The sequence below is a fragment of the Salmo trutta genome, chromosome 14, assembly GCF_901001165.1.
Source record: "Salmo trutta chromosome 14, fSalTru1.1, whole genome shotgun sequence".
NCBI lineage: Eukaryota > Metazoa > Chordata > Actinopteri > Salmoniformes > Salmonidae > Salmo > Salmo trutta.
In genome coordinates, this window is record NC_042970.1 from 42,560,015 (window position 1) to 42,585,439 (window position 25,425).

Sequence of the window (25,425 nt, forward strand, 5' to 3'; positions counted from 1 at the left end):
CTCCCTTCCCTTCCTTTTCTTCATCACTGGCTTTGCCTTCGGTCAGGTAAGCCCGCTGTGCGGGGAACTATGGAACTAATGTATTATTCCAGATCTGGGAGGCTGAGAGATAAGTGTGTAGCTTCCGATCATGATCCAGAAGTGTTTGTCGGTCGTAGGAATATTACACGAACATTCTGAGCAAACAAAGTAACAGTGAACGCAGAAAAAGCAATACAAAAAGCAATGTCAAGCAGGAACCGGCAAGACTCGCCGTCCTCAGCGCCGCCATCTTATCATACATGTGAGAGTCTAGAGAAGATAAGTAGACCAGAAAATAGAGAGAGAGTGAAATAGATGAGAAGAAACTGGATAACTGCACGGGAGATGTTTTTTTACGTTTTAATCGATTAATATACTGAGAGACGGATTTATCAGGAGTGTTAGAACTCACTCTCATACATACAATAGTGTATGTAGACATTGGCCTTATGCAGGCATGGTCAATGACAACCTTGATTTTTAGTAGAGCTGAGCAGATGGAGAAATTAACTTATTAGATTTTCACAACCCTCAAACTCACTAAGATTTATCGAACCATAAGGTGAGAAGCATAGCAGCTGGCAAATACGAAACTATTGTCCATAGTTCTAAATCCACTCAAGAGTGGAGTATTACAGCTAAATTATGAGGACATCTCCACATTATATAATTGAATAAATCTACTAGAGTGGCAAAGTCATAAAAAAAAACCTGGCTCAAGTCGCGGGTTTCCCAGCTTTCGTGTGTTGACCTTATCGCTCAAGCAATATTAGTGAGCCAGAAGGTTTAGAGGAGGTATAAAAGACCAAGCGTTCTTCGACTTTAAACCTCTTTACAATGAGAGGGTGTAGAATGATTCAATTATCTGATTAGATTCTTTTTTAAGAAAGGAGCAAAGGTGGAAAAAGTAACTGGGAATACTTTATTCTACTGAAATAAGCTGCAGTGTCTGAAACTACTTTCAAAACAAACTGTTTAATCTTTGTTATTTGAGCATTTTTCTATCAAAAAGAATATTACCCAGCTCAATTAACATATCAATTGGACTAGAGAAATCAATTGCGTAAATGTCAACATCAGTTCGTTACTTTCCACCTCCACTTACTTCGACATGACTGGAATCAACAATATCTTTGAAATTAAATGAGGGTTTTAGTTGGTTAAGCCTTAGTGAGAATATGTTTGAGCTACGACTTTCATTCAATTGAAAACAGAATGGTCAATGTTTAGTCAATTCAACAGGTTGTGATTAGTGTGTGATTAGATATTAATCGATTAAAATCCAATGCAAGAAGTCTGAGCGATCTCAAAGTAAATAATGCATATTACTTCAGGGTTATTCTGGTTGTGGTGTGCACTGTGCAGAACAGACTTCTACTCCTTCCATACCTTTTGAAGGAACAACTTGATTTGACCCAATGGGAACAGAAACCAAAACAGAAAGACAAAGGAAAAAGACGTAAGGTGAGGAAGAACAAAAAACAGAGATGGCTAAAAACACACTGAACAGACAAACATACTGAATAAACACACAGACTAAAAATGAGATCTTAAATGAGATCTTGAATGGGGGGGGAATTGCTAACATACCTGAGTGATATAGACCTAAAATCACATTTACTAGTGGGTCAAAAACATTTGGGTGCCAATACATAGTTGCCCCATACTACTAATGTACTATGACATCAAACAAACAAAAACACAGATGAAGCAACAATAATCATAGGATACCGAACAAAAAGCCCTAGAATTAGGTTTTACATAGCCAAAGGAAAATGGGATCTCTATCTATCTGGTCATGAGGTGCATCAAGGCTAGCTCTGGTCCACGGTGTTACGTGGGGCTTGAACCTTCTTCAACTGAAGAAAATGCTCTCTATGGAGGAATGAATGGACAGATGGAGGCCGTTGAAGCCGTCTCAAGCCGCAAGTAACACACGGGACCAGAACTACATCAAGGAACACATCTGTGGGTTTAGCAATTGGCAAATGAAGGCCCTAACAGCTGAGTCTGTAGTACCACAGAAAGTCAAACTGGATACACCATAGACCAGGGAGGGCCAGACCTGATCCTGAAGAGCTGCAGAAGGTGCAGGCTTTTGTTCCAGCCCAGCTTTAACATCCCGATTCAAACAATCAACCAGTCTTCAATGTACAAACGTTAAATCAAGTGTGTTAAAGCTGGGCTGGAACAAAAGCTTGCACACTGCGGCGTTCCAGAAGCAGGGTGGACCACCATTGCCATAGAGTCATGCACATGGAGAGATAGAACTGTCAAAGTGTTTATACATCATAAATTACAAAAATTACTCCCCCACATGAAAAAATACTATAGCCTATTTTAGCAACAAGGCACCTTGGGGGTTTGTGGTATATGGCCAATATACCACGGCTAAGGGCTGTTCTTACGCACGACGCAGTGCGGAGTGCCTGGATACAGTGCTTAGCCGTGGAATATTGGCCATATACCACAAACCCCCGAGGTGCCTTATTGCTATTACAAACTGGTTACCAACGTAATTAGAGCAGTAACAATAAATGTTTTGTCATACCAGTACTATACCACGGCTTTCAGCCAATCAGCATTCAGGGCTTGAACCCGCAGTTTATAATATGGTATAAATACTATAGTATTCATTGTAGTGTTTTTGCTAAAGTCTGCAAAAATACTACAGTGAATACTGTCTTATACTGTCATATTTACTGTAGTATAATGTATCATACTGTATTATACTGTAATATGTTCAGTTAACTATAGTATAAATAGTGTATTAAAACAAAACTGTATATACTATAGTAATTAATGTAGTGTTTTTGCAGATTGTAGTTTACTGTAGTATTTACTGTAGTGTTTTTGTGGACTGTACTACAGTATACTGTAGTGTTTACTGTAGTGTTTTTGCAGACTGTTGTATACTGTAGTATTTACTGTAGTGTTTTTGCAGACATTACTGTAATATTTACTATAGTTTTTGACATAGAAGTGGAGGTTTTCTCCTTCAGGAAACCTATTGGAGAAATAATAAAAGAGCACATTTTCCATAACCTGTGGGAAAACAATATATGGTTGACACTTGGCGTGTAGATTTCTCACTTATGGGTGGCACAAATTGCGATATGGGGAGGGGAATGGGCAAGGTATAGGCAAATTCAATACTGTTGTTTTTACAATAATTTAAAAGTGAACTGTTTTTGCGGACTGTAGTGTTTTTACGGACATAACTTTAGTATTTATTACAGTGTTTCTCTATAGTAAGCACTACACATGTTTAATGGATACTACAGTGTGTAGTATAGTATTATACAGTATACTACAGTTTACTATAGTAAGTACTGTAGTATTCTATAGTACACTGTAGAATTTTTTCATGTGGGCCAGAACATACTAAGTTTACTCCTGCATGTTTATTTTATCGACATATCTGTCAGTTTGACCCTTTTGAAGGCCGAGGTCGACTCAACCGAAACGGGACAGAATAAACATTTGTTTATTGGACGTGAGCAGCGGTGAATGTCAGCATGTAGGAAGGAAATAGTGTTGTACGTGTTGATATTTTATCTGCATACAAAGGCTTATATTTTCACATGTTGCGAAGGTTCTCTGCTGCTTATTCCCCAAATTGGTTCCTCAAGGGTGTCAAACTCCAACGGAAGACCTTCCAACCTCCCTCCCTAAACCCTCTCTCCATCAGATTCTACCCTACACCTTCTTCCCTCCCTCCCTCCCTCCCTCCCTCCCTCCCTCTCACTTCAGCCCAAATTGATTTCCGTCCTCAGCCTTCACCTCTGCACCTGGTGGTTGCTGCCTTTTGAAATGTCAGCTGTTGGAAGAAAAACAAAGCAATTAACCTTAAGGGTAGGAAAACACGATCAAAGCCTCGACAGAGACAAAGGGTTCAGGACTTCTCAGTGTTCACGATCAGTTTCAGGATCACCACATCACCTACCTGATCCATGAAGCACTTGACGGCTCTCTAGGGAGAGATAAGAAAACCCTGCATATTCTCTCTCTCGCTCTAGGTCTCCTTCACTCTCTCTCTCTCATTTGCAAATTACCTCGATTTACCTGACACTTTATTACCTGATTAAATTGACACTTTCAGAGCATATTTAGATGAGTGACTCTTCAGCTGTGGATCTAAAGTGAGGCCTGTGGTACTCCGAAATCTGCTTTTCCAACACTGTGATATCCTGCAGACTGATAATAAGAAGAGGCTTTCACAGTACGGAGCCTTGGCTCAGTGTCTGCGCACTTCAGCGGAGTCCTGAACACTAATACGCTTTTCTCACTTGAATGTCATGAGCCTGAGGCGGTGCTTAAACCACAGCTATGATTAGCCTCACTTGCCCCATATTGAACACTTGCTGCTCTTAACCCTGAACAACCCATGGATGGATCTGGTCCCTGCCAAGACAACTCTCCACCAGAGGCCTGTATTGAAAATGTCCAGAACAGCCCTGGGCTTAAGTCATTTTGCCTATTGTAATGGCTGTTGTTCTGTTTGTGAGGTAGCAGGTGTGGAACAGCCATGGACAGGCCATGGATACCCAGGGCAATAGATGATCTTAGCCTTAAGGTTAGGCCAAGGTAGTCTGGTGATGCATAACATGGTTTAGCCCTGAAGTGAGATTGTCCTATTCACTAACCTGCCTTGAAGGGAAAGTTGACCTAATTTTATGGAAGTAGACTATATACCCAAAGAGTCAGGGACCGATTATAGAAGCTTTTGTTAATTAGCTACAGCTTAGCTACATATTTCTGAAGTCCATTGCCGGAAGGTCTAGCTGTGTAGAAACAACACTTCTCACTTCTCTCTGTGTATTCACACTACCCGGAGAGTCTCAGCTGTGTAGAAACAACACTTCTCACTTCTCTCTGTGTATTCACACTACCCGGAGAGTCTCAGCTGTGCCCTGGTCACATGTTTGACACCCCGGGAACTGAGATATCTAAATTGGCTGGTGTACTGTGTCGACCTCCACCACCCATCTCTCACTTTCCCCTTCCACCCCATGAACAGTAGTGCAAAGGGAGGAGGGTGAAGTTGGTCATAGACCATGATCTAACGTCACAGTTATTGCCTCACTTCCGCAACCCCACTTTTACCCCGAACTCCCCAATCTCACCCCCAAACCCGCAGGCAGCCCCCCCCCCCAGTCTGGAGGGGAGTATCTGCCCCAGACATGCGCAGGCCGGGAGGAGGATGCCGTGCCAAAACCAAAGTACCTGTTCTCGTTTTCGTTCTCATTTTCGTTCCTGTCAGGGACAGATGACCATTTCAGCGTGGAGAAGAGAGGGAAGAGACGTGAAGATAGGAGAGAGAGTAGAGAGCAAGAGAGAGGGAAGGGAGGAAGGAGACATCCTCCAGGTGACACACAAGCGTATGAGAGCCAGAGACTACACACACACGTACACGCCACACACACACACACACACACACACACACACACACACACACACACACACACACACACACACACACACACACACACACGTGCTTATACACAAACGCACACACACACACACACACACACACACACACACACACACACACACACACACACACACACAGACGCCCAAACATGCACGTACACATACACTAACACAACGTGGGAGTTATGTAGACAAAGGGATTAGTGCCAGTGCTATTGAGTGTGTGTCACTGTGTGAGCTTAGCGATGACCTTCGCTGCAGGAAAGAGGGTAATATTAATAAACATTGATTAGAGGCGAGAGCAGGGACTTGCTTTGGTTTTCCATTGTCGACATGCCTCACACACTTGTATAAACATTACAGTAGAGCACTGCTCACACACAAGTGATAATGGTTGATATCGCCTTTGAACATCACACTGCACATCCAAGTGCTTTTAAAAACACTTAACACTTTAAAACCACAGCACTTTGTTGTCAAGTAGAATAAACACCTACAACAACACTGTTCAAATGATTTCATACATTTTTTATGGTGTAACGCTTGTAATGCTTGTTTTCTGGGCGGCAGGCAGCCTAGCGTTTAGAGCATTGGGCAAGTAACCGAAAGGTTGCTAGTTTGAATACCCGAGATGTCAAGATGAAAAATATGGCGATATGTCCTTGAGCAAGGCACTTAACAATTATTTGCTCCTTGGGCGCCGTACTACTATGGCTGACCCTATAAAACGACACAATTCACTGCACCTATCCAGTGTATGTGAATATATATATATATATATATATATATATATATATATATATATATATATATATATAATTGTTATTGCTCGTAATGCTTTCTAAAAGCAAAACGAATAAAATCTCTTCAAATTACTGTAAATATACCTGACTAAACCATTGTAACTGGTCTAGGTAGAAGGTTCCCCCAAAGCTTGGGTAAATTAAGGTGCCATGTTCCATTTCAGATTCATAAGAACAGTTAGGGGTTTGGGTTACAGGTTGTGTGGTGTTACTGGGGGTTGAGTACAGGGGCACTTCCTCTCCTTCTGAAGATCTTAAGACACTGTCAGTGGTAATATGATCATCACCATGGCAACAGTGGATGAGGGTCACCTGAGAAGGTACCTCTACCCAGGAATTAGCTTTGGTCATGTGAGAGGACATTGCTACCTTAGAAACCAAAGGCCAAAAGTTTTTTGTGTTACCACCACAACAATACACACCAGACAGGCTGTGTATGGATGCTTCTCTATGTACTTTAGTTATGGATTTACAGTGAGGGAAAAAAGTATTTGATCCCCTGCTGATTTTGTACGTTTGCCCACTGACAAAGAAATTATCAGTCTATAATTTTAATGGTAGGTTTATTTGAACAGCGAGAGACAGAATAACAACCAAAAAAATCCAGAAAAACACATGTCAAAAATTTAATAAATTGGTTTGTATTTTAATGAGGGAAATAAGTATTTGACCACCTCTCAATCAGAAAGATTTCTGGCTCCCAGGTGTCTTTTATACAGGTAACGAGCTGAGATTAGGAGCACACTCTTAAAGGGAGTGCTCCTAATCTCAGCTTGTTACCTGTATAAAAGACACCTGTCCACAGAAGCAATCAATCAATCAGATTCCAAACTCTCCACCATGGCCAAGACCAAAGAGTTCTCCAAGGATGTCAGAGACAAGATTGTAGACCTACACAAGGCTGGAATGGGCTACAAGACCATCGCCAAACAGCTTGGTGAGAAGGTGACAACAGTTGGTGCGATTATTCGCAAATGGAAGAAACACAAAAGACCTGTCAATCTCCCTCGGCCTGGGGCTCCATGCAAGATCTCACCTCGTGGAGTTGCAATGATCATGAGAACGGTGAGGAATCAGCCCAGAACTACACGGAAGGATCTTGTCAATGATCTCAAGGCAGCTGGGACCATAGTCACCAAGAAAACAATTAGTAACACACTACGCCGTGAAGGACTGAAATCCTGCAGCGCAAGTTTCCCCTGCTCAACAAACCACATATACATGCCCGTCTGAAGTTTGCCAATGAACATCTGAATGATTCAGAGGACAACTGGGTGAAAGTGTTGTGGTCAGATGCGACCAAAATGGAGCTCTTTGGCATAAACTCAACTCGCAGTGTTTGGAGGAGGAGGAGGATGAACCCAAGAACACCATCCCCACCGTCAAACATGGAGATGGAAACATTATGCTTTGGGGGTATTTTTCTGCTAAGGGGACAGGACAACTTCACCGCATCAAAGGGACGATGGATGGGGCCATGTACCGTCAAATCTTGGGTGAGAACCTCCTTCCCTCAGCCAGGGCATTGAAAATGGGTCGTGGATGGGTATTCCAGCATGACAATAACCCAAAAAACACGGCCAAGGCAACAAAGGAGTGGCTCAAGAAGAAGCACATTAAGGTCCTGGAGTGGCCTAGCCATTCTCCAGACCTTAATCCCATAGTAAATCTGTGGAGGGAGCTGAAGGTTCGAGTTGCCAAACGTCAGCCTCGAAACCTTAATGACTTGGAGAAGATCTGCAAAGAGGAGTGGGACAAAATCCCTCCTGAGATGTGTGCAAACCTGGTGGCCAACTACAAGAAACGTCTGACCTCTGTGATTGCCAACAAGGGTTTTGCCACCAAGTACTAAGTCATGTTTTGCAGAGGGGTCAAATACATATTTCCCTCATTAAAATGCAAATCATTTTATAACATTTTTGACATGCATTTTTCTGGATTTTTTGGTTGTTATTCTGTCTCTCACTGTTTGAATAAACCTACCATTAAAATTATAGTCTGATCATTTCTTTGTCAGTGGGCAAATGTACAAAATCAGCAGGGGATCAAATACTTTTTTCCCTCCCTGTAGGTGGCAAACAGTAGCTACACATTTAAGTGTGTACATACCCTCTGCCTGCCTGTGTAACTTAGGACATGGGTTTTAGCACCATTTCAATAAAGTAGGATCAGGATGATTAGAGTGAGTAAGCTGACTTGACGGTTAAGTTAGAGGGTTAATTAATCAGTAAAGGTGGACAGAGAGAGTCTCATTCCCCACAGAGAAAAATGAGTGGAGACAGATCAGTGGGACCTGTAATGAGCAAAAGACAATCACTCACCAACAAATATATATACTACTGAACACATGCATTGCTAGACCTAACACATACTAACTCCTGTCATAACATTCACCAGGATTACAAGACCTAAGAGTCCCTGTCCCTCATTCCTGATATCTAAATACAGTACATACAGATAAACACTACTACGCAGGATCCTAAGCCTGAACACCATACATCATAATCATGATGACTAGTATACACATACATAAGTAAACCAACCAGACAAAAGCCTACTAAATCCCCCTCTATATAAGCCTGCGTGACTCAGTCATACCTAGCTCTATTTACTACACATTGTTACAATAGATAATCTGCATAGATGAATCGGTCACTGATTGGTGAAACACATATTTAACCTCCCAGGGGAACATTGGGCCATATAATACATAGTTCCACAAACATATGAGAAATATTCATATTCAGGAAAAATACTTACTGGTAGTCAAATGATCCGTCCTCTCCTTTCTGATCCACTGCGTCCAGAGGGAGATCTTTTTTTTCTCGCACTGAAGATAGATCAAGCCAAAAAGACACACATGATTACTGAACATGTATTCAAAGCTCCACCAAGGATTTGGAATTTACATGGGTGCTGTTCTCCGTAATTGAATAACCCATTACGTTTACATTTATGTTTGACCTGTAAACTCTTACATTGGAACTTGACCCACTCCCACCCCACATCATTACCTTACCTGGGTATTTAACTCCATTCTGTTAACCCTTACCTGGGTATTTAACTCCCTTCTGTTAACCCTTACCTGGGTATTTAACTCCCTTCTGTTAACCCTTACCTGAGTATTTAACTCCCTTCTGTTAATCCTTAGCTGGGTATTTAACTCCCTTCTGTAAACCCTTACTTGGGTATTTAACTCCCTTCCGTTAACCCTTACCTGGGTATTTAACTCCCTTCTGTTAACCCTTACCTGGGTATTTAACTCCCTTCGGTTAACCCTTACCTGGGTATTTAACTCCCTTCTGTTAACTCTTACCTGGGTATTTGCCTCCTCGACTCCTCTTGATGAAGCAGACGATGAGGAGGATGAGGATGATGAGAGCAATTGCACACATCAGCCCGATGAACCAGCCCTGGGTAGCAATGTCCACCTGATCTTTACTGTAGGCTGTCAGCAGGCAAACACATTGACACGCACATACACACGCACACACACAGGAGGGAGAGATGAGACACACAGAGAGAGGGAGAAAAATAATAAGAGTCTGTTGTGCCCCAGATGAGTCACTGGCAATACGTCCGACCATCTGTCCTCATCCAAGACTTTTCAAATCAAGATACAGTAACCACACAAAGTATGACAACCCAAAACCATCATCACAATATTCCATTATTCCCTCAACGCAGAGCTATTACTCTGAACGGAATCCCACTACTCATTCAATGGTTTTTCTTTATTTTTACATTGTAGAATAATAGTGAAGACATCAAAACTATGAAATAACACATATGAAACAACACATATGGAATCACGTAGTAACCAAAACAGTTTTAAACAACATATATTTTATATTTGAGATTCTTCAAAGTAGCCACCCTTTTCCTTGATGACAGCTTTTCACACTCTTGGAATTCTCTCAAACAGCTTCATGAGGTAGTCACCTGGAATGCATTTCAATTAACAGGTGAGCCTTGTTAAAAGTAAATTCATGCATTTGAGCCAATCAGTTGTGTTGTGACAAGGTAGGGCTGGTATACAGAAGTTAGCCCTATTGGTAAAAGACCAACTCCAAAGACACTGAGGGGTCTTTGACCTGATTTGCTAACTACCTCTCTCTGAAAGATTGCAGTGTATAAAGTCAGAACATCTGCTGTCTCAGCCACTGCCTGTCAACAAGGGAGTACCCCAAGGCTCGATCCTAGGCCCCACTCTCTTCTCAGTTTACATCAACAACATAGGTCAGGCAGTAGGAAGCTCTTTCATCCATTTATATGCAGATGATACAGTTTTATACTCAGCTGGCCCCTCCCCGGATTTTGTGTTAAACGCTCTACAACAAATCTTTCTTAGTGTCCAACAAGCTTTCTCTGCCCTTAACCTTGTTCTGAACACCGCCAAAACAAAGGTCATGTGGTTTGGTAAGAAGAATGCCCCTCTCCCCACGGGTGTGATTACTACCTAGGAGGGTTTAGAGCTTGAGATAGTCACCTCATACAAGTACTTGGGAGTATGGCTAGACGGTACACTGTCCTTCTCTTAGCACATATCAAAGCTGCAGGCTAATGTTAAATCTAGACTTGGTTTCCTCTATCATAATCGCTCCTCTTTCACCCCAACTGCCAAACTAACTCTGATTTAAATAACCATCCTTCCCATGCTAAATTAGGGATAAATAATTTATAGATTGGTAGGTAAGGGTGCTCTCGAGCGGCTAGATGTTCTTTACCATTTGGCCATCAGATTTGCCACCAATGCTCCTTATAGGACACATCACTGCACTCTATAATCCTCTATAAACTGGTCATCTCTCATTACTTGTCGCAAGACCCACTGGTTGATGCTTATTTAGAAAACCCTCTTAGGCCTCACTCCCCCCTATCTGAGATATCTACTGCAGCCCCATCCTCCACATTCAACACTGCCAGTCACATTCTGTTAAAGGTCCCCAAAGCACACACATCCCTGGGTTGCTTGTTTTTTCAGTTCACTGCATCTAGCGACTGGAACAAGCTGCAACAAACACTAAAACTGGACAGTTTTATCTCAATCTCTTCATTCAAAGACTCAATTATGGGCACTCTGACTGACAGTTGTGGCTGCTTTGCGTGATGTATTGTTATCTCTACCTTCTTGCCTTTTGTGCTGTTGTCTGTGCCCAATAATGTTTGTACCATGTTTTGTGCTGCTACCATGTTGTGCTGCTTCCATGTTGTGTTGCTACCATGTTGTTGTCATGTTGTGTTGCTACCATGGTGTGTTGTCATGTATTGTTGCCTTAATATGTTGTTATCTTAGGTCTCTCTTTCTGTAGTGCTGTGTTGTCTCTCTTGTCATGATGTGTGTTTGTCCTATATTTTTATTGAATTTCTTTTCTCTTTAATCCCAGCCACCGACCCCAACGGAGGCCTTTTGCCTTTTGGCAGGCCGTCACTGTAAATAAGAATTTGTTCTTATCTGACTTGCCTATTTAAATAAAGGTTAAATTAAAAATAAAATAAATACAAATAAATATTTTGTTAAGAACAGCTCAAATAAGCAAAGAGAAATGACAGTCCATCATTACTTTAAGACATGAACGTCAATGTGGAACATTTCAAGAACTTTCTTCAAGTGCAGTCGCGAAAACCATCAAGCGCTATGACGAAACTGGCTCTCATGAGGACTGCCACAGGAAAGGAAGACCCAGAGTTACCTCTGCTGCAGTGGATAAGTTCATTAGAGTTAACTGCACCTCAGATTGCAGCTCATATAAATGTTTCACAGAGTTCAAGTAACAGACACATCTCAACATCAACTGTTCAGAGGAGAATCAGGTTTTCATGATCGAATCGCTACAAAGAAACCACTACTAAAGGACACCAATAATAAGAAGAGACTTGCTTGGGCCAAGAAACATGAGCAATGGACATTAGACCGGTGGAAATCTGTAGGTGAACGGATGGTCTCCGCAAGTGTGGTTTTCGTCGTGAAGCATGGAGGAGGTGGTGTGGGGTGCTTTGCTGGTGACACTGTCTGTGATGTATTTAGAATTCAAGGCACGCCTAACCAGCATGGCTACCACAGCATTCTGTAGCGATACGCCATCCCATCTGGTTTGCGCTTTGTGGGACAATCATTTGTTTTTCAACAGGAAAATGACCCAACACACCTCCAGGCTGTGTAAGGGCTATTTGACCAAGAACGAGATTGAGATGGTTTGGGATGAGTTGGACCGCAGAGTGAAGGAAAAGCAGCGAAAAAGTGCTCAGCATATGTGGGAACTCCTTTAAGACTGTTGGAAAAGCATTTCAGGTGAAGCTGATTAAGAGAATGCCAAGAGTGTGCAAAGCTGTAATCAAGGCAAAGGTTGGCTACTTTGAAGAATCTCAAAAATCAAATACATTTTGATTTGTTTGAAACTTCTTTGATTACTACATGATTCCATATGTGTTATTTCATAGTTTTGATGTCTTCACTATTATTCTACAATGTAGAAATTAATGAGTAGGTGTGTCCAAACTTTTGAATGGTACTGTATATATATATATATATATATCTATCAATAAAGTATTTATCTTCACTTCCCCAAACCTTGAAAATAACATTTGAAAATATGAAGTCTATTTTGCATTTCAAATTGAATCAGAATATACACTACAATTATGTGTTGGGTCAATTTGTTGATATGAACACAAAACCTAGGTATTTTAACAGAAAGAACCTCAAATATTGAAAGCAACCAAAGACACTGGAGAGTATTATGATCTGAAATCGGTCTAAAATATAATTATAGAACATTGAAATTAGCCAAACACAGTATGCTACTGGTTGAAAAACACTTCTGTAACAAAATGCAGACTTAAATATACCCCAACAATGACATGAATAGTTTATAATTACTAACCAACCAAGTGTGAAATTAGCTAAGTGAATTTGCTCAGAACAAAACGAAGATATGAGAAAAGTAAAGTATATGTCCAAGTTATAGACCCATTGTATGTTTTAGCTTTCATTCATTACATTGCATTGGATTATTCTTACCACATGGAATACTCTCCTACGGCAAATCAAGACATCACAAACAGCTAAATCGCTGATTCATGGCAGATATTCCCAGAAGTCCAGAACAGACAACTGAACGGAGACAAAGCAGTCACTTTACAATGCGTTTGAGTATTTGATTGATGGACGGGGAAATCATGGCAACAATTCAATACCAGCTCATGGAGCTATTTCAACTCCTAGCCTTCTTTCATTTGGCTGGAGCACCACAGTGTTCTGACCCAACATACCTCATTGTTAGGGAACTGGGTAATCCATGTGGTCCCTGTAGCATGGGTGCTGTCATGTCTCTGTATTAGCCTGCTATAGTCTCCTAGACTGGGCTGATGCAGACACAGACTGGCCCCCAGGCTATCTGACCTGACCTGATCCGGGCCATGCACCATCCCTCCTCAACTGGGCAGGTGGAGTCTCACCTGCGCTGGTCTCAAAGGTGACAACATTGCTGGAGATGCTGTGGTATTCGTTGGAGTACACCCTCAGGTGGTACTTGGCCCCTTCGATCAGTCCCGCCAGCTTAATGGGCGGCTGGTTCACAGGTACCCTTGACATACTGCCGTTGCCTTGGAGACACAAGAGATGGCCAATCACACTCCGTTGTGGGGCGTGGCCGGGCTACCGTGGTAACGACGCAAAGTGGAAGGGTACGACGCAGTGATACTACATGGGCAGGACTGATTTTTCCCCCTATGAGATGGTGGGCCAGCGGAGTGAATTGAGACTGACCCAATGCAACACACACACACCCTCTTACCTCCACTTATTGACAACCTCGTTGAGATTGTTAGCTACATCTGTAAGCCGATGTCTCGAATACGGATACATTTATATCTAATGGAATTTATAGAGATTGAAAGTGAATAGAAGAGCCGCAGCTCGGGGTTCCATGGCTTTTACAGGATTCTTTTTGGTAAATTTTCTTCTCAGTGAGGGTGAAACCACATTTCTCACCTGGGGGATAATTCTCCTGAGAAAGCTAATCTAAAAAGGGGACATTTTCCGTTGGCGAGAGAGAAAAGAGTGTAAATCTAGGAAGCAGGTGTTCCTTCAGGTTACTATAATAATGTGGACATCAAAGTTTTACTAAACTCCCAGCTGAATTGGCAGCAGTAAATTGTATTACCCTGACTAGTGGAATTTAAATTCACCATTATGGAACACTCCGTATTGTGAAATAGGGCAGGAGGGTAGAAAAGCACTGTGTCACAATTACCCATAGCACTCCACTCATCTCAATGGAAGAAACACCAATGGTGGAAACGAACGCAGCATCTTTCCAAAGGTCATGACAACACCAAGCTGTGGGTGCATGGGTCAGTGATTGCTGGAGGAGCACACAAACTGGTGACTTCATGCACCATGCTATGACATGGCCTTTGACCCCCTGAAAGGGTGAGACGAGATCATCATACAGCAATCAGCCAAAACCATTCCAAAGCTTGGTACATCCAATGCAGCCTCTGAAGCAACTAAACAAAACCATAGAAAACTCAATTCAATCTTGACTTGGCCACAAAAAGACCTGAAGCACTATGAAAATCAATAACTTGGAAGAATGTCTGACTAATATAAAAACACACTGCATTCCTTACATCAGTTAAAATATGAAGCTAAAGCTACAAGTTGAATGTCTGAAAAATATATTTGCTATTTGACTCAGTGTACAGATGTAGGATCTTAATTTGAGCCAGTTTGCTGCAGCATGAAAATAATCCTAAACTACAGGAAATGTGAATTAGAATTCATAGACATTTTTTGTAGGGGTAGATACATTTTTCGTTAGGGAACTCAAGTCATTTTAAAGTGAAAATTACAAACTTTAGAATCCGTTTGCATTTCCTGTTGTGCAGGAAAATTCTCAGCAACAAGAGTGATCAAATGAAGATCCTACATCTGTACAGTGTTGAGTCCAAAATATAGAAAGACAAAAGCAAACAGCTTGTAGCCCTCCCTTCCCAATCTTTTTAACCTTCTCAATACCCTTGGCTTGCGTTGTGAAAGCATCTCCCTGCCTTCCCACCCGATAACATTAGCAGTACTGCAGCATGCAGACAAAGACCGTAGTCTAGATCTGGCATAGAATACACACCACTGACTACAGCTAGTCATCATCACAGTGATAGCCCCGCCGGGGAAATTGCGCGTGTGTGTGTTCATAAAGACATCATGCTTCCCCCCCCCCCCCCTCATCCCCACTGACTCTAATGTTAAACAGCCAATGGAAAAGCCAAGCCTGACAACCAAACATACAGCCAGATAGACAGCCAGATGATGCAGGAGCTCGATACTGGGTAGTAGCTATGAAGGTTGCACACTGCACAGTTTGGGGAGTTAAGACATCATGATACACTATGGACATGAACTATACAAAGCCACATTTCCAAAAGAGAGAGATGGAAAGAGAGCAGTAGAGACAGGGAGAAAGTGGGGTATATTGTGTGTTATAAATACAGTATGTCATTGATACAGTTTGGGAAAATAGAAATGTGTGCACATGCTCGGCTTGTTTGAATATCACCTAACATTTCCTCTTCTGCAATCAGAATCATTTAACACATATACATATACTGCTATCACTGTGCTATAAGCCATCAGTATTGTTGGTAGCATATCAAGATTTGGGGAATGTTATTTTGAGTATTTTTTTTTAAGGAATGTTTTTTATTAAACAGTATATTTCCGCCCAGTAAAATAACACATTCTCTCTCTCTCTCTCTCTCTCTCTCTCTCTCTCTCTCTCTCTCTCTCTCTCTCTCTCTCTCCCTCTCTCTCCCTCTCTCTTTCTGAAATTAACTTCTGTTTCAACTGGCAACAGAGAAACTACATGGGTACAATAAGATACAAATTTAACAAAGCCTTTAGTATGGATTTTTGAAAAAACAAAACCTCAAAACCTGCAGCCAAAGTGCAATAGAAACCGGAGGTGCTATACAATAACACATTAATTATTCAAATGGAAATGCCACAGACTATATTATATATTTCACCCACATCTACAGCTATGGGATGCTAGACAGATTCTAATCTGACTTCTATAGGTAACTGAACTCCGCTCTGCCGAGGCAAAATTAAATGAGCGTTGAGAGTTTCTTCTCAGAAATTGCCTTTCTGTGGAGATGAATAGAGATGAGAATGTTGCCTTACTCGCCTCTGAATAAAAGCCTTGCTTCTCCACAAGAGTGAAGGGCTGTCATGAATTGGACTGGATTTTCTAATACCATTTTGTGTATTTTCCTGCCCCAAGAATGCCTCACCGTTCCCTTCAGAAAGCCCAGTGGGTTCTCTGCAAAGATAGACTGTCTGAAGATGAACTTTACTATTGACATTTCTGCCCAGGATGGATTTTGAACTGTAGCTGTTTGATATGATCACACTTGGGTCAAATGCATATGTCAAATCCTTTCAAATACTTGAGCTGGGCTTGATTCAGTTCTCAATTTGCAATGGAAGCAATGAAATAGTCCCTAAATTGCAAACTCCAAGCTTTATCAAGTGCACATATGTATTTGACCCATTTCTGAATATTACTGTCCCCAATAAGACCTAGGCTGAGGATCTTAAACTCTGGGTCTTTTCTTATTGTCCAGCCTCAGCTCTGACACAAACTCTGGTTATTTTCTTACAGTCTAGCCTCAGCCTTGACACAAACTCTGGGTGTGGATCTTACTGTCCAGTGTGAACTCTAGCTGGAACTCGCTGCTGCCGGCCGGGAAGTTGTGGTTCCAGCTGACGTTAGCGTAGTTACTGTTAGGCTCCACCGTCAGGTTCCAGATCACGCTCCCAGGAGCCATGCCTACTAGAGGGCAGGGCGGGGTCAGGGCGGGGTCAGGGGCGTGGCAAGGTGGAGCAGAGAGGGGTGTGTTACAACACCACACACGCAGGGTTGTAATCACACAATGGTTTTAGGGTTAGGGTTAGGGTTGCCCTATAAACAGTGGACTGGACCAATGTTATATTTGAACACTTTTAATGAGTGTCAACATTGATGTCAACACTTTTGGTGGTACCCACTCCACAGTTAATGTATACACACTGATGGAGGTGTCTTGAATTGTAATGGAGGTGCCCAGTAGTTAAGGTATCAACTGCACTGGGCAGAGTTATAACGGCCCACAAACACCCTCTAACTGTTAATATTACATGTTGGATTCTCACAGCCCGACCGAACAGTGTTGAGTTAATGGTTACGTTCCAATACATTAAAGTGACTTAATTTCATGTATCCTGTCTCCAAGGAGACATGACAAGGTAATGAAGTGGTATACTGGAATGCAGCCAGTTCCTCCAAATGCTTCCTTTCTGGTCAGGAGGGAGTAGCCAATCAAAATGCTTCAAATTAAAGCTTATTAACGTATCCTTTGAATCTTGGGCAAGATATAAAAATAACACAATACACCTTTAAAAGTGTATCCATTGTAAATCTATTTAATCTATGCCATAGATGCCATAGAAGAAAACAACTGAACTAAAGGTCAACTAAAGGAAACAGTAGGCCTATTGTATGTACCCAACACATTCGTATGTGCTTGCTTGGTGCTGGTAACCAGCACAGGAGTGGTAGAAGTAGTCGCAGCAGTAGTGGTAGTAGTTGTAGTAGTAGTAGTGATAGTAGTGGTAGGGGGAGTAGTTGTTGAGGTACTAATGGTTGTAGTAGCAGCGGTAGAAGTGGAAGGAGGTGGAGGGAATGTTGTAGACACGGACACATCTGTACGCTCGACTACAGGGCAAGGGAAGAGAGCACATGGTTAAAGACAAAAGCAGGAAAATCACAGGTAAACACACATACCAATAGAGACACAGAGAGAAAGTCAATGAACCAATGAGCAGAAAGGTGCTATGGAATTTCCCAGAACCAGCACTGTTGCGGAAATATGGAAAATGCAACTGTCTAATTAGCCAAAAGAGGTCAACAGAAATCTAATATTTATATATGTTTTGATTTTAGACATTAGACGTTAAGATAATAGAATATGTTATATGTGTGGGTAGATCCAACAGATATCCAGGATTAAAATAGGATTGGGTATTCATAAATCATTTAATTCATCCACACAACCCAAATTGAGGGCCATAAAGTAGAATAGCAGTGCCCCCTCGTGGCCAAATGCTGCTATGACTACCAATCCATCCCCATCTTTGCCCAAACCAACACAGGGCAGGTCTATTGGTTGTGTTTTTTTAAATTGAATAAACAGGAAGTTATGGGAAATTCATACTTAGATACACTGCTATTACAAAGGAGACTTGCTTTCTTCTTACGTAATTTTGAGCAGAATCATGACATTATCTACGGTGAACATACAGGGGCCTATGTAGGCCATTCTTTGTAGGACCTACAGTATGTAGGACCTTCTTCGTAGGACCTTATCACTCTTCCTTTTACCTTGCAGTTGATGAACATCTCCATTTGGAGGATCCCACTAGAGAGCAGTTGAACTGCAACCCTCCATCCTCCCTCCCTCATGCATACTCCCCCAAGTCAGCCATGACACACAGCATGCCAGAGAGAGCCAATCTCGAGAGAAGAAGAAGAGGCAAAGGCAAAGGCAAAGGTGGCGGCGAACTTGAACGCATCAGTGCAGGCAGGTGCTCAAGAACCCCTGTTACCCAGGTAACACTAAAAAGCCAGCCAGAGATCACATTGGCCGCAAGCCATGTCAATCAAAAAGCTGTGCCAATCCCAGGCTGTTTCAGTCAAAAGGCATAAACCTGAGGCATTGCCCTTCAGAGGGGTTGAACCCCAAGCTCAGTGATCTCTTACCTCTGACTTCCCCTTATACAGAGATCAGGGAGAAGAGGGACAATGCTCACCAGCCAAGACATAAACACACATGGATGAGATGGATGAGTGACACTCTGAAAGCTGAAGCCCAAGCAGCAGTGAGCAAGCAAGCAAGTGAATGAGCAGCAGAGAATGTTCGATGATGGAGAGTCATTCAAGCGAGAGCAGTGTAAGCTTGAAATCACCACCCATCCCCACCCCGGAGACGTGTTCCCATCTCCACATACAAACGTAAGCAAGCCCCCCCCCCCACAGTGCATTCCACGTAATGAGGGTCAACCCCTTTGCCGACTTGGTCAGTACACAAGATCCAAGGCTTGTGACGGACAAGTAATTGTCATGATTCAAGTTGCAAGGTGCGCTATCAGGGATTGGAGCTGGGTGACAGGTCAAAGTTCAGACCTCAGAAATGGCAGGAAGTTGATACCAGCTACGCTACAAGGGATCCTGACCTGGACTACAGTACAGCCGAATTACACACTTCTTGGATATAACGGGATTTGCAACTGTTATACAAGTGATATAAGAGTTATAAAAGTGTCTCAAATAGAACTAAAGGTTGAAGCAGAGACTATAATGTTAGTTGTTTCTACACTCATTCCTTTAAGGTGTGCATAACAGAGTTATAAGTGTATAATACTGTAGGTTTTAATGTCAAATATGAACCTGAGATTTCTGTGGGTTTGTTCAATCCCTGAAAGCACAGAGTGAAGCACAGATACAGTACACTGAGAGATACAGATATAGACAGAGAGACAGACAAGATAGACAGACATACAGTTATACAGCTGGCAAAGAGGAAGCCAGTGTTTGGTAGAGTGCAGTTTAGTCCATTACAAAGAACTTTCTGGTTACAGTCCAAAGCTCTCTATTTAAGCTCTCTGTAAAATTTTCAGATGACAATGCCAGTCCTGAATATGGCTGTTCACTTGCTAATTGCTCTATTAATTCAATCTAGAATCTACTGACTTAAATATCTAATAGTAATTAATGTATACTTGATTTGACGAGAACTCATACATATTCAAAATGAGTTTTCCTCAGGGTTTTACCCTTGACAGACCTCAAAGTTACCCCTCATTTGTTTTGTTTGTTAGCTACGGCGTAAGATTTGTCAACCCCTATTTAACCTCTATGGGTAGTTTCTCTCTAGGATAGAAGGTGTCTGGGTCTGTACCATTGTCATCAGTAGGGGGTGGTAGAAACCCATGATATAATGACGAGGCAAAGTGGTAAGGAAATGTAAAGATGACATGTCATTAATTTGAACTGGACACCACTGCTGGAAAATGGACTGAGACAGTGTCGGAGAGGAATTATAGAAAATAGACAGACAGACAAGCAGACAGACAGACGGGCTATGCATTTCCCGTTACCTACACCCAAGTGGTCAGTACACCCATGGAGAGAGACACACAGAGAGGAGGTTGAGAGGGAGGGGGAGGGGGAGAGGCAGGGGGAGACAGGTAAGAGGGAGGAGGAGACAGGTGAAAGGGAGGGGAGACAGGTGAGAGGGAGGGGGAGACAGGTGAGAGGGAGGGGGAGACAGGTGGAGACAGGCAGGAGCGAGGTGATGACGGGCGAGAGGGAGGTGGAGACAAGCGAGAGGGAAGTGGAGACAGGCGAGAGGGAGGTGGAGACAGGCGAGAAGGAGACAGGCGAGAGGGATGTGGAGACAAGCGAGAGGGAGGGGTGAGGTGAGAGGGAGGTGGAGACAAGCGAGAGGGAGGTGGAGACAGGCGAGAAGGAGGTGGAGACAGGCGAGAAGGAGGTGGAGACAGGCAAGAAGGAGAGAGCGAGAGGGAGGTGGAGACAGGCGAGAGGGAGGTGGAAACAGGCGAGAGGGAGGTGGAGACAGGCGAGAGGGAGGGGTGAGGTGAGAGGGAGGTGGAGACAGACAGAAGAGGGTGAGGCAGGTGAGAGACAGCAAGTGGAGGAGGGAAAACAAGAGTGAGAATCTGAGTGGCGGAGACAGAAAGACAGCGTTAAAAGACACTACAGAAGATCAACCACAGGAGAGGAAGAGAGACAAAGAGAGAGAAACAAGGAGAGAAAGAGAATATTCTGACAAAAGAGCACAACGACAGACAGGAGACATGCCAAGAAGAACACTGGGTGATTCTGCATTTATCGCTACTAACACCAGTGTGTGTGTGTGTGTGTGTGTGTGTGTTTGTGTGCTCGTCGTGCTCATCTTAACCCATTGAACACTACTGCACACACTGTGCACGAGTGTGAATGTGCTATATATGCTGAATGGGTGCCAGTGTGACAAAGACGTGTTTGCTGCCGAGCTGCAGTAGGCTGGAGTCACTGAGCTTTACAAGCCTTTTCTGTTGGCCTCACTTGACACACTTTACCGTGTCAACTAGCTGCACAGACACTCTAACAAACATCTAACCCAGTTCCCACACATAACTAAGACTTAAAAGACCAACTTATTTAAAAAAAAATAGCACACATTTTTGTGTCTACATAGTGTAGATGGTTTAACTTTTTCATTCAGTCTTTGTGAAATGTGTCATCCTAAACAGTGAATTAATAAACATTTGTGTAGATCTGTTCGGTTATCTGTTTTATGTCTTCTCAATCCTACATTACCCAGCGTACCACATTACTGAAGAATTAAAACGAACACGTGCCCCAGGAAAGACTTGACCATGCAAGCTGGTGACATATTGCATATCAAAGAACGGCCTTACACCACTTACCTGAAGTAAACAAAAACGTGTTTGTGTTGTAACAGCGTAAAAAGTCAGAGTTGACTGTGTGTGTGTGTGCGCGCGAGTAAGAATGGTATTGAGTAAGAGAAGTTTGTTTGTATGAGTAAGGATTTATGTGTGTATGTGTGTAAGTGTGTGTGTGGGCGCGCATGAGCATGTGTGTATGTGTGTATGTGTGTATGAGTAAGGATTGAGGTGTGTGTATGTGTGTATGAGTAAGGATTGAGGTGTGTGTGTGTGTGTGTGGGGGTGTGTGTGTGTGTGAGTGTGTGTGTGGGCGCGCATGAGCATGTGTGTATGTGTGTATGAGTAAGGATTGAGGTGTGTGTATGTGTGTATGAGTAAGACTTGAGGTGTGTGTGTGTGTGTGTGTGTGTGTGTGTGTGTGTGTGTGTGTGTGTGTGTGTGTGTGTGTGTGTGTGTGTGTGTGAGTGTGTGTGTGGGCGCGCATGAGCATGTGTGTATGTGTGTATGAGTAAGGATTGTGGTGTGTGTATGTGTGTATGAGTAAGGATTGAGGTGTGTGTGTGTGTGTGTGTGTGTGTGTGTGTGTGTGTGTGTGTGTGTGTGTGTGTGTGTGTGTGTGTATGTGTGCTGTGTAGGCAGTGTGGACATACCCTCATTGGTGAAGTGTGGAGACTCCTCAGCGTAGACCTCCCCTGCTCCCACCTGTGTGAGGGCCGCCATGTAGAACTTATAGCGGACGGCTCGTTCGGGCAGACGGAGTGTGTACGTTGTCACGTTAGGTAGGAAACTCTCCATCTGCATAGGGCCAACACGTGACCCGTTCACTACAAGAACACACACACAGTCAGTCAGCTGGTCAGGTAACAGTCATGCAGCTACTGTAAAAACACTTGACTGTCTATCATCGCGACGTTCATATCTACATACCATTATCTCTTGTCATAAGGTTATCTCTAATATGAGCTTGGAATTGTATACGATTATACAACGGGTGGGTCTAATCCTGAATGCTGATTGGTTATAAGCACATTCCAGCCGGTGTCTATTCCACAAGTTACCACCGGCTAAATCTATGACGATAAAATGCTTATTTACTCTGTTTCATCTGACTGCGCAATCCACTGTCTCATCAGCCCAGCTAGGCAATTTATAAACTTGATCTCGACTATAAAAATCATCTAGACATAATCTCACATTCCTTTTGGACTAACATTTAGTTTTCAACAGCGGAGATTTGTATAAACCTTGACTGTCTCTCCGACATTTGCAACATTGTTTCAATATTCAAATTATATCTCCAACTGTCCCACAGTAATGAACGTGTAGGGGTCGGGTTTCGGGACGAGAGAGAGAGGCAGGCAGCGTTTCTTAGCCGGTCGAAATCATGAATCAGCTGGATACATACAAAGAAATTGAAAAAAGGTCAAACTAAAGTGCAGCTAGTTTGCTGTGTTACCAGCTCCAGTTTTAAGTGATTGTGTTAGCTCTGTTGTTGGCTAGCTCCTCTGAACAACAGTGTCCTAACGAGAGATTACATTTTCTATGCCAGGCGAAATCGTGCCTCAATAGCTCATTCTTTTGGATGTATCCAAATAAATGTCAAAACGAAATAGCTTAAACAAATGCAGCTACTGTCCTTAGTCTGTCTGCACTGTTTGATGTGACTGTAAGTTAGCCGTAGTTGGCTAGCTAGCAAACAAGGGATAAGAACGTTGCCAGCCAGTATGGCACTGGAACATTTAGAATGAACGACTGGGTTGCGTCCATAGATACAGAACAAAAAGACGAATGACCAGCTGGCTTGGGTAGCAACCCTAGATTTGTTTTGGGACTATATCTTGTGGAAGGATGAAATAGTATGAATAAAATCATCAAAATGAAGTTTTTAATGAAAATATGCCAATCATTATTTGAATATGTTGGTAACCTATTGTATAAAAGTGATAATGCCCTCGAAGCCGGTGTTTGGAGGATACGGTGCCAGTAGATCTTCCAAACACCTGCTTCTCTGGCATTATTATAACAAAAATTCAAAATTATTTAAGTTTTATTTAACGGCAAATCAGTTAAGAACAACTTCTTATTTACAATGATGGCCTACAGGACCATTATCACTTTATTCACATCAAATCGCATTTGTCACATGCGCCGAATACAACAGGTACAGGTACAGGGCAGTGTGGAGTGCAATAGAGATTGCATCATCTGTGGATCTGGGCGGTATGCAAATTGGAGTGGGTCTAGGTTTTCTCGGATAATGGTGTTGATGTGAGCCATGACCAGCCTTTCAAAGCACACCATGGCTACAGACGTGAGTGCTATGGGTCGGTAGTCCTTTAGGCAGGTTACCTTAGTGTTTTTGGGTACAGGGACTATGGTGGTCTGCTTGAAACATGTAGGTATTACAGACTCAGTCAGTTAGAGGTTGAAAATGTCAGTGAAGACACTTGCCAGTTGGCCAGTGCATGCTCTGAGTACCCGTCCTGGTAATACGTCTGGCCTTGCGGCCTTGTGAATGTTGACCTGTTTAAAGGTCTTACATCGGCTACGGAGAGTGTGTTCACACAGTCGTCCGGAACAGCTGATGCTCTCATGCATGCTTCAGTGTTGCTTGCCTCGAAGCGAGCATAGAAGTAATTTAGCTCATCTGGTAGGCTCGTGTCACTGGGCAGCTCGCGGCTGTGCTTCCCTTTGCAGTCTGTAATAGTGTGCAAATCTTGCCACATCCGACGAGCGTCGGAGTCGGTGTAGTATGATTTAATCTTAGTCTTGTATTGACTTTGCCTGTTTGATGATTCGTCGGAGGGCATAGAGGGATTTCTTATAAGCTTCCGGGTTAGAGTTCCGCTCCTTGAAAGCGGCAGCTCTACCCTTTAGCTCAGTGCACATGTTGCCTGTAATCCATGGCTTCTGGTTGGGGTATGTACGTACAGTCACCGTGGGGATGACTTCATCAATGCACTTATTGATGAAGCCAGTGACTGATGTGGTGTACTCCTCAATGCCATCGGAAGAATCCCAGAACATATTCCAGTCTGTGCTAACAAAACAGTTCTGTTTTGCGTCATCTGCGTCATCTGGCCACTTATTTATTGACTGAGTCACTGGGGTTTCCTGCTTTAATTCTCTTGGTAAATAGTGTGGTCTACAGCTTATCATGAGATACTCTACCTCAGGCGAGCAAAACCTAGAGACTTCCATACTATTAGATTTTGTGCTCCAGCTGTTGTTTACAAATATACACAGACCGTTACCCCTTGTCTTACCGGAGGTGGATGTTCTATCTTGCCGGTGCAGTGTAAAACCCGCCAGCTGTATTTTGTCCATTTGTCGTTCAGCCACGACACAGTGAAACATAAGATTTACAGTTTTTAATGTCCCGTTGGTAGGATATTCGTGATCGTAGTTCGTCTACTTTGTTATCCAATGATTGTATGTTGGCTAATAGTGCTGATGGTAGAGGCAGATTTCCCACTCGCCCTCAGATCCTTACAAGGCACCCCGACATACAACCCCAATATCTCCGTCTCCTTCTCATGCGAAGCACAGGGTTTTGGGCATTGTCGGGCGTCTGAAATAAATCCTTTGCTCCCAACTTGTTAAAGAAAAAAAACTCTTCTTCCATGACAATGTGAGTAATCACTGTCCTGATAT

At 42.7% G+C, this 25,425-nt stretch overlaps 1 protein-coding gene across 12 annotated transcripts in view; it reads right to left on the reverse strand.

The window, feature by feature from the left end:
- nfasca (neurofascin homolog (chicken) a) overlaps positions 1 to 25,425 on the reverse strand; it is a 143,617-nt gene that overhangs the window by 7,783 nt on the left and 110,409 nt on the right. For 7 of the 12 annotated variants that reach the window (XM_029775930.1, XM_029775933.1, XM_029775936.1 and 4 more), the window contains 6 exons: positions 22,422 to 22,595; positions 17,807 to 18,016; positions 16,967 to 17,095; positions 13,716 to 13,862; positions 9,574 to 9,705; positions 9,018 to 9,087 (listed from right to left, as the gene is read on the reverse strand). In XM_029775930.1, coding sequence (XP_029631790.1) covers positions 9,018 to 9,087; positions 9,574 to 9,705; positions 13,716 to 13,862; positions 16,967 to 17,095; positions 17,807 to 18,016; positions 22,422 to 22,595 — 862 coding nt within the window. Of the gene's footprint in view, positions 1 to 8,303; positions 8,551 to 9,017; positions 9,088 to 9,573; positions 9,706 to 13,715; positions 13,863 to 15,278; positions 15,662 to 16,966; positions 17,096 to 17,806; positions 18,017 to 22,421; positions 22,596 to 25,425 lie in introns of those variants that run through there. The other 5 variants (XM_029775940.1, XM_029775939.1, XM_029775938.1 and 2 more) reach the window with 4 other exon arrangements.